At 32.5% G+C, this 10,006-nt stretch overlaps 2 protein-coding genes across 4 annotated transcripts; both read right to left on the bottom strand.

Moving 5' to 3' along the window:
- Positions 1 to 1,986: 1,986 nt before the first annotated feature.
- On the bottom strand, positions 1,987 to 4,458 carry LOC108751301. Of its 3 annotated transcripts, XM_018491403.1 has the most exons (5): positions 4,236 to 4,458; positions 4,034 to 4,175; positions 3,360 to 3,926; positions 2,622 to 2,859; positions 1,987 to 2,225 (listed from the first exon to the last, which is right to left on the bottom strand). In XM_018491403.1, exons 3-5 carry the CDS (start codon positions 3,547 to 3,549, stop codon positions 2,069 to 2,071), a joined length of 585 nt encoding a protein of 194 aa, XP_018346905.1. In that variant the 5' UTR covers positions 3,550 to 3,926; positions 4,034 to 4,175; positions 4,236 to 4,458; the 3' UTR covers positions 1,987 to 2,068. The 3 variants fall into 3 exon arrangements, with proteins under 3 accessions (XP_018346905.1, XP_018346906.1, XP_018346907.1); XM_018491404.1 differs by having other exon boundaries at positions 4,034 to 4,458; XM_018491405.1 differs by lacking the exons at positions 1,987 to 2,225; positions 2,622 to 2,859 and having other exon boundaries at positions 3,547 to 3,926.
- A 398-nt stretch (positions 4,459 to 4,856) lies between these two features.
- Positions 4,857 to 9,509, bottom strand: LOC108751302 (cytoglobin-2). Its single transcript, XM_018491406.1, has 4 exons — positions 9,335 to 9,509; positions 7,691 to 7,871; positions 5,997 to 6,222; positions 4,857 to 5,069 (listed from the first exon to the last, which is right to left on the bottom strand). The coding sequence occupies exons 2-4, from the start codon at positions 7,837 to 7,839 to the stop codon at positions 4,938 to 4,940; spliced, it is 507 nt and encodes a 168-aa protein (XP_018346908.1). The 5' UTR covers positions 7,840 to 7,871; positions 9,335 to 9,509; the 3' UTR covers positions 4,857 to 4,937.
- Positions 9,510 to 10,006: the final 497 nt, after the last annotated feature.

Here is a 10,006-nt window from a genome sequence, read left to right as displayed (position 1 = left end):
AAAAGAACTTAATTCTCATTCCCTTTTAACTCAAGAATGAGTTGTGCAAAATGAAGCAGGTAACAAAATTCTTATTAGTCTATTTTCTTATCTAGGGCTGAAAAAGATAATGTACTTCTCCAAATATCTCAGTAATGACGTGTTCAGGTAGAACATGTGTCTCGCTGTACATATAGAATATATATCGAGAGAGAAAGAGACAGAATGTGAGAGAGAGAAAGAGAGAGAGAGAGAGAGAGAAACATATTCAGAAAATATTTATATCGTATGGCACATCAAATACACCGAAAATAACGGTTGTGCAATTCACATCGTGAGTTTTTCTGTCGATTAAATATCGATTAATTTATTCTTTTATCAACATTGCCGACTTTTAGTGCAAAATATTATCACGCTAGTTACAACTACTATTACTATTATTACTATTACTTTTATTCCTATCACTAATACTATTCTGTTACTATATTGCTACACTATTACTACTGCAATCATCACTCCTACTATTATTCCTACTATAACTATACTATACAACTATCATTCCTATATAGAATACCATTGTTACATGGTTAGAGTTATTATCTTTTAATATTTTATTTCGAATAATATTCTATTATTTTTTAAAATCTCCTTTTGAAAGATTATTATTATTACTGTTATATTATTATTACATTATTACTATTATTGTTACTATATTAAATTAATAACACATTAATTTAATGTTTCTCGTTGTAGTGATATCGTATGTTGCAAGATATGCGTTTCGTTCGCATTTCTCCGTCCGCGAATTATCTAAATGACAAACACTTTATTCGCCAATTGGTATTAACCAATCGCAATAATTACATTTATAATCTTTTCCGATCATCAGTTTTATTTTTAGCTGCAAGCTATACACATAAGTAATAACAGTTTGTTGGCCAATTACAAACGTAATTAACAAATGTAAAATTAATTAAATTACATTTGATGATTACCAACAGATTCATTACAATTCTATCCATTTCTGTTTCAAAGATTATTAATTGTTACGTAAGTAATTTTGCATAAAGACGAAGCATAATAGTGGTATGGTAGAACCTAAACAGACTAATCGAGCTAACAGATAGCAATTACGTTAAAATTTGTTAACTGTACATTTGCGACAAATCAAATGCAGCTGATTTATTAGTTTCGTAACTATTATAACGTTCATATATAAATGCATGTTACTATTAGATAGATTAATTATTCAGTCGCAATTTTACGTCTCGAAGTCATAAGTCGTAAGAAAGTTTACAATCGATTATCGCAATTATTAATATATGTGTAACAGTTGTCATCATACGCGTTATTATCGTTGTTATCATTATCGTTGTCACTGTCATTGTGATGATAGTTGCCATGTTCATTGTTTCACATGCCACGCGTTTGTATTTTACTATTATTGATATTATTATTGAATAGCGTATTATTACGATTAAATATCGCATTCACATGATTTTCTGTATTTGTGCGTATGAATCATTTCCATAACCATGCATAACTAGCTAAAGATGACTAAGATTTTAAACGTGTTTCTCACTTTCTAAAAGAACAGTTGAACTTAAGGCGGCTTTAATATTTATGGAAACGATCCTATCATGAAAGATTCACATGACATAGTTTTATTATAATGCATTTTTCATGTATACATTCGTGTTGTATTTAAAAAATTTTACACAAGAGTTTACAGGGTAATTAAGTTGCTCACCCATATATTATAACTTCTTTCCTAAATATCTTAAATTATTAAAAAGAAAAATGTTTCGTTTTAAGAGATTTATATTGTAATAAAAGCAATTCTATATATTCACGGCACATTTTTTTTCGAAAATATCAAGACTGCTTTCCTCTTTTTAAATAATATGACAAAATATTGAGATTTTCTAATTTCGTAATGCACTTTTATTTACATTAACAAAAAATGAGTTTAACAAAATCAGAATAAAGAAAACCGTTTTTATTATTATTAATTTATTCTTTAACATGTGGACATTTATATTTTAGAAACTTCACAGTTAAACTTAAATAGAAAGGAAGAACATTATGTTTAATTTTTATTGCTCTTAACGGTATGTATGATAATAGCCACAATTAAAACAAATAGCGTTCCTAGCAACCCAAGCAGTACAGCCATAAGAATTGTATCGATTGTTAACCACGGATTTTCCTCTTGAATCCACATAACAGACGTTGTTGTAATTAAGCTGCAAACGAATACTTGATGTATTATTTAAACAAAATTACATTTTATATTAAAAGAAACAATATGCAGAAGTCAAATAAAACAGTCGAATTATAATCAGAGCTGTGCAATATATTTTATCTAAAATACATGAATCTTTAATTAATTTATGAATATTTTGAAGAAATAGTAAATATAAAAACTTTTCCTATCGTATTTGATTTAAATAAGATTTTAGCGTTTACTATTATAACGATTTGTTATCATTGTTCAATTTCAATGTTCAGATATACTCTCTCTTCGTCATTTTATACTTTACAGATAAGATATATTTTATGACTATTTTGCATCTTATAAAGGATATTTTGATCAGTGTTTTGCACAGCTCTGAGTATAATTAGCAATGTGGAATGCCGACGTGCTGGTTTCCATTTCTTCCTCGGCGAGCTCGTCGAAGGACAGCGTAATAGCATTGTCCAGATCCTTTCCCAGTTGTTTGAAGGTAGTTTTGCCAAGCCAATCGGCGAGATCGTTGCGATTTAGCTGTCGAAGTCGGTGTACAATCGCCGCGTGCGTCTTTCCCCGGCCCTCGTCGGGAGAATTATTCCAATGAAGAAGTAAACGCAGACACGGGATCTCCTCGTCCACCTTACGCTCTTTTATTCGCGAGAATTGAACGTTAATTAAATCATTCGAAGGGTAAATAAAGCTATTAATAAAAGAGTCTTGCGATGTAAGACTACGTAGAAAGAACGATTTTGCTGAAAATCTAAAATTTATCTAAAAATAATCTATCAGATCTAAAAATAATTATGTTGGCCACTATTAAAATAATTATGTGGGCCACTCGAGATGCAGATTGCTAGAATTATGTCAAAATTTTGGTAACGTTGCTTATCACGCTTGAGTTTCCTACTCTCTGAATTCTTTAAAATTTTACTGTAAAGAGTGAAAATTGAGTCAGTTTTGAAAAAGAGTGACTCAACTTTTAATCTCAACTTTAATCGAGTGAGATTTCACTGTAAAAGTTTTAGAGAATACGTTAAGTATTTGGATGGTCCGACAAAATTATTTTCCGATTTGTATCTACCTAAATTTTTAGATACTTCACCAAAATCGTTCTTTCCGTGTGAGAACCACGGAAAGGAGAGCTGACCTGCCTCGGCCAAGCTGCTCGGCAAGTCATAAGACGTGTAATGAAGCGCGGCGATTAATCGCCTACATTCGACTGGGCTCAGTCGAGCTGCGAGATACTCCAATTCGCTCAGATTCACGTCTATCGTACCGTGGATTCTTAAGACAAAAATTATCGCGATAATTACGACATAAATACCGATCGCCCGCATTTTTCTTGAAACGAGACGTTACAGAAAGAGAAAGAATCGCGCAGATAAAAACAAAAGATCATTCTTTTATAGCATGTGCTTTTATTTCTTTTCAATTCGGGAAGATGTCTCATTTTTCGTTGCCTCGTTTACTTATGGATTAATCTTCTCCGCGATCTCATCGTGTCTGCCTCGTTCTTCGTCCCTTTTTCTTTTTTCTGTAACATTTGTAGCAAGGAGTCGGTGACGGGGTCTCCAACCTCTCCGCCCTCACCGGTTCCTTTGGGATAATCGGCGCGGTTACTTCCGTCGTCGGTATCAAGTCCGGCGACACGGGTCTTTTCTTCTTTTTCCGCAACTTCTTTCGTCCTTCCTCGATGTCGGGAGGGAAATACTTTCTAAATGTATTTTTACATCCTGATCAGTCGCTTTTTATATTTCATTAAATCTTGGAATCGTGCTGAGAATCGCATCATATAAATAATAATTTTTTTTATATACTGACTCCTTTTTCCGTCTTCCTGTCAGCTTATCAATAATCCTCGCACACTTGTGTCTCACAAGCAGGGTGCAGCAGCAAGTGCAAATTATAACCGCGATTATAATGCCACCGATGACGTGTAGGGACAAGGAGATCGCCTGGCGTCCTAAAATACATCGTGCCAACCACGAATGTCATCGTTCCGGAAATCCTTCGTTCGACTCACCTGATAAAATATCGTGAATAGTAACGTTGGTATGATTCATTCCTTGTTTTTTTCAAGAGCTCTTCATATCATCCTGCCCTATCGTTTCGGCAAACGTTAGTAAAAAATAATAAGGGCAAGCAATTGACATTTCACGGTTAGGCGAATCGAATAATGCACATTTGGCTAACATCACGTTTTGTTGCTGTTGCGCAATGTGAGGTCCGATCGATCGAAAAATAAAGTTTTTAAAATGATTATAGAAAAAGAAAGGTTGGTAACATGTTAGATTAATGAAATAAATTTATACAATAAAGTTAAAAACTTTTAATTTCCTAATTTTATGTAATGTAAAACTTGATGAAAGAACACTTTTTCGCACTAATTTCATATAAGATATATTTTATTCTCACATGAACATATATATGTACAAATTTCATCACAATATCGCATCATATTGATCTACACAATTTTGTTAATCACAATTTGCTTTTTTTGAAACGCCAATATAATTTAAAAAAAACTGCTGAATCTCCGTCGTGCAAAAAATTATATATAAGTAATTATATATAAGTTTCATTAGTATCATCTTGCGAAAAACATATCGTTGTCATGATTAATTAAATTTTTTGATAGATGTTATTTTCCAAAAGCGATATATAATACGTGCCACAGATTCGTCATTTACAAACAATTAAAAATTCGCGATTATGTGGGAGCATCTCAATCTGTGTACACCTGACAGATTCTCGAAAAGATTAAGTCCAAGGTTTTCTTCCAAGCCTCTTGAACATCTGACGTATAGTGCTTTCCGAATAAGGAGGGGAACGCTTCCAGTATCACTTGTTTCAAATTCTGAAAGATATTTATTACAATTATTTATAACAATTATATCTTAAGATAAAAACAAGACAGAGTTAATGGTTGCATTTATTTTTAAGAGAGAGAGAGAGAGAGAGAGAGAGAGAGAGAGAGAGAGTCAAATATAGAAACTATAGCAATCAAAGTCTAACTAGATCTTAAATGCTTCTATGATTCTGAATTTATATATTGTACTATTATGTAGTCCTTTTTTGAAACGCGCGTCGAAATGATTTTTCGGTTTTGAAACGCTAATTCTACTAAACTACCGCAATAACATCACGAGTTAAAATTGACTAGCAATTTTAACAATTTTTTGATGCTTTTTCGCATCTTCGAAACGATTTTAATTATGCTGAGTGACATATTATAAAATCTGTAAATAATTAATTCTTATTGCGAAAAATATTATATTCGGCCGGGATCTTTTGCATTCCATGCGAGGCTTTGATTGCTATAGTTTTTATTGTGTTATCACACATATACGATCCTATAATATATTATAGAGTCAAATAGAGTTAATGGTTGTGTTTAATAGAGAAAAAAACTGATCAATGAGCACACACTGATTAGTTTTCTCTGCCGAAAATAGCCAATATCGATCTGATAAGTGTCAGTACACAAGATAGAAAATTATCAGTTTATTCCGAAGAGTAATTTCGTGAAATAATTTTATACAGAAAGCAAAGATAATTCATTAAGATTTAAGATCGTTTTACATCTATAAAAAAAACTTGTGTATTTTAAAAAATAAGAATTTAAGAATAAAAGATGTACATATGTCTGTAAATTTATTTACATGAAAAGAGAATAGTAAGAATGGATCGAAGTTTCTAAATAAAATTTTAGATATAATTTATATTAATGTTACGTCATTGAAAAGAATGTGTGTAAAAGATAAAAAGATAAACATTTACTTACCTCAAACTGCTCTGGTGTTTGTCCACGAGCTTTGTGTTTTTCGGTAAAATTAATCAAGGTTGCTTCCATCAATTCTGGATCGTGCATTTGTTCAATCACTTTGCCAAGCGTTGCTACGATATTAATGCAATGCGCTTGAAACCTCTTATTTTTTGGCAGTTCATCGAGAGGGACGTCCTTAAACGACTTAAATTCTTTTTTACTTTCTGGATATTGTTTGAAAAAGCTACAAAAAATGAGTTGCATGTTGAATTCGCGAATAAAACGAGCTGTTTTGAGGAAATGATTAAAATGCAAGTCGTTTTAGGGCTGATCCGTCGTTAAAATTGTATGAAATTATGATGTAAAAGTGAAAAATTAAAAAAATTTTGTTAATTTCTCGTTATTAAAAAGCAAAAGCAGAAGCTAATATGAGTGAGCAACTTAAATTAATTATTCTGTAATTATATAATGATTTACAATATCATGAAAGTTACGAAACTGACCAAGTTTTCTTAAACGCATTATCATTAAAAAATGCTCTATCGCTTTTATTATGTTTCGATATAAAACAAGCCTAAGACATATAACTTTAAACTATTCGAATTTAAATTTAGATTTGATTACATTATCATAAGTTAATGTTTTAGTAATGTTAGTACTCAGTTTGCATTCAACATTATTTATATTATTATAATATTTTATAGATAGAAGATGGAATAACTAAACAGTATATAGCAAAAGCCAATTACTTGCGTGTAATGTTAAGTTAATAGAAATCTAAAACTGCGTAGATGTGAGGTGCACATATTAAAGCTAATTTTAATTTTGCAGAAAATTTTGCAAAATTGCCGATTTTTCCTTAATTCCTCTAACCGTTTTCGCTGATTTCTAATTTTGTTCCAACCTTGATATGTAGAGAAATAAGTTATAAACAGCTCCTATCGCAAAATAGTCAACACAACATGATTGCAGGATGTCGCAATAATTTACCCCGGTATCACATGTGATAATGAAAGCAACGTTGAAATTTTCATAGCGTGCGTTTTGCCGCATCTTTTGCGCACCGCGACGCAATGCGCATTAACAAACGCGAATGGTTTTGACGAGACGTGAGGGTGTTGACGATGAGGCCCGTAGTGCGTGACATGGGTTTTTTATCATGCACCAGATATATACGCTTCGGCGAATCATTAAATGAATGGCTTGTTAGAATGCGGAAGTACTTCTTGAGCGAGGAAGCTTCGGCCGCGTTGAAAGAATTTCTCAACGCATCGCGGCTATAATTTAATGCAAGCTCATTCATCATGAGTGAGCTTACATTAAAATCTTTTATTTCTATCCAATTATCCAGTTAAGTAAGTAAGTATTTCGATTACACCGAAATATTTAAGTAAAATATTTTAATAAATAATTTAATTAATAATTTAAGAAATATTAATTTAATTAACTAATATCCGCTTTAACCGAAAATAAGATTTCTGATCCTTAATTAGATTTATTCTTATCTAATCCAATTTCATATTATAATTCTTGTATTTTATATTAAAATCTCTTATTTATAGAAAATTCGTTATTCTCGAGGTATTTTAATGAAGATTCCGTGGTTTTACCGGTGCGGTTATTTCTGCGGTTTTCGCTTGATCGAAGTTACGAGTACAAATTTAGTGAAGAGTGCGTGTGGATGAAAAAAACGGCAATTCATTCACACTCACGCGAGTACAAGGGCGACTCCGACCGATACTTCGTCTTTACGAACGATCGCCCATGTGTTCTGTACCAGTCTCTTTTGCTTCCCGGTCAGGCCGAGTTTCTCGTCTAATTTATTGTCGTTCAGCAAGGCATCAAGCAGAGTCTGGAACATGTTCGCGTCAGCGTGCGGGAACAGAGCCTGATCTATGGAAAACAATTGCACCGTTGATCAGATGATTATTCCACAAATGATCTTCACAATGGGAGACTTAACTTCTCGTTAAGAACAACTAAAGATATTTACTCATATATGCGGTATTAATGTTAAATGTAATGTAGACAGTAATTCTTTAATGTCTCTTTGCAAAACTCACAATCACTCGATCACGATTTAATCGCGTGCGCTCTCTAAATTTTTTGCAGTGGAATCTTACTCTAAAGAGTAAAAATCTCAATCTTTAGAGTGAAATTCCATTCCAAAAAATTTAAAGATTTATTTTTACAATTAATATTTAATGGAGAATCAGATAAAAAATGAACCCAAAGATATATTTGGATGAAATAGTTATTTTTGTCGTATCTTAAATATTAATTCTTTCAAATAATTATATTTAAATTTTCATATTTCATACGGAAATCCAACATTAACTAATTTATTACTGAAAGACAATTAATTACCTATTTGGAGAACTTACTTTAAATATTATTAAAGAACAATGCTTTCAATACTCAAAATAAATAATTAATTACTGTCTTTTAATATTAAACTGGTTCGTATTATATTTCTATAAGAGACATGAAAACTGTACGACACTGAAACGTAGTAGAGAAAAACGCGAGAAAATATATAGTTATATTAAAAAAAAAAAAAAAAATACTTCCATATGAAAACGAGCGTTATTTCTGAATATGTAAACTGCATTATATAAGCGACAGTAATCTGGATTTGCGCAGAAAAGAGAAAAACGCCATTTTTAATACAAGATTTGCACGCACATTGAATATTAACCAACTGATTATTTATTACGCAATACAAATAGATCATTGCAACAGATTTTCTTGCGTTCTCCGAGATCAATTAATAAAAATTCGCGCGCGAAGATCACGATTGTACGATAAAATGTTTAACAGTAAGCTAATAAAGAAAATGAAAGGAGCGACGAATTCAAAGCAAGATCAAGCGTCATTCGAGCGTTTGTACGAGCGACTCTCGTTCGCGACATCAATTCAGCCTTTGATAATGCTTTTGAGGCTTCCATGGATAACTTTCTATACAGAAGCTATGCGTTTCGCGGATTATCTCCGTGTCCAGATTTATCATTAGGGAAGCTTTCCAGCAAGAAACACAAATTGACACAAGAATCCTCCTGTCCTGGATAATCAATAAGAAACAAAGACAGACAATGACTCTTGTGTCGATTTGTGCCTCTGCAGGAAAGCTTCCTAGAATGCCAACGTTTCATGAACATTACAGTTCGCTTTATTATGAGAAACAGCCTGATGAAAAATACGTTGGCATTGTAATAAAATGGATCTGAACGGAGACAACCCGCGAAACGCATAGCTTCCGCAATTAAGCCTTCCTTTTTCTTTCGATTTCGGTATCGCAATTGCTTAAATCGCTCGTGAATGAAGAGATAGATCGTGAAAGATAACTGAGCTAATACCAGAAGTAGAGTGAGGAAGAGAAACGGGGCGGCTGGAAGCACTGCGCGAGCGACTATACGGACTGATGCGATGAGGCCTCGCTTATCGAGAATCGTATCAATTACGTTGTAATTCAGTACGATATGTCACGTGCCACGCGTGCACTGGTCAAGCGGCAACTACTCGATGTCGGCGGCCGATCTAACTATTTTAAAGTCGTCCCCACTCCACTTCTGAAGATAACCCGATGGAGGAATTGCGTTATACGCGAGACGTTTCCATAAGAACAAACTCCGTAAGCCTGGACTATTTTTAGAAATCTCGATTGAAGGATTGAACAATGACAGGAAATACATATCTCTGATAACGAGCGGTAGGATCATTCCTCTTTTGACTACTTTGTTAATTGAATCTAGCAGAACGACGACTGTGTAGTGAAATTTGTTTCGTCTGTCGATTTGGGGAAACAAAAGTGCGTTTCTACTTGCATTTAAATGTAAATGCGTGTGTAATATTTTATTTAAATTAATCCTTATTTCTGTAATATTTTATTTTACGTTCATGCTACTCTATTAATTAATTCAATTAATTTTAATTATATTTTTAGAATCTTTGAGATAAAAGTTTTGAATACTTCGCATGTAATATAAATTAATAAATAATTAAATATTTTATATATATTATATATATAT

The sequence above is a fragment of the Trachymyrmex septentrionalis genome, unplaced genomic scaffold (genome assembly GCF_001594115.1).
Source record: "Trachymyrmex septentrionalis isolate Tsep2-gDNA-1 unplaced genomic scaffold, Tsep1.0 scaffold43, whole genome shotgun sequence".
In the NCBI taxonomy this organism is placed as follows: domain Eukaryota; kingdom Metazoa; phylum Arthropoda; class Insecta; order Hymenoptera; family Formicidae; genus Trachymyrmex; species Trachymyrmex septentrionalis.
This window is presented reverse-complemented; position numbering and strand designations above follow the sequence as displayed.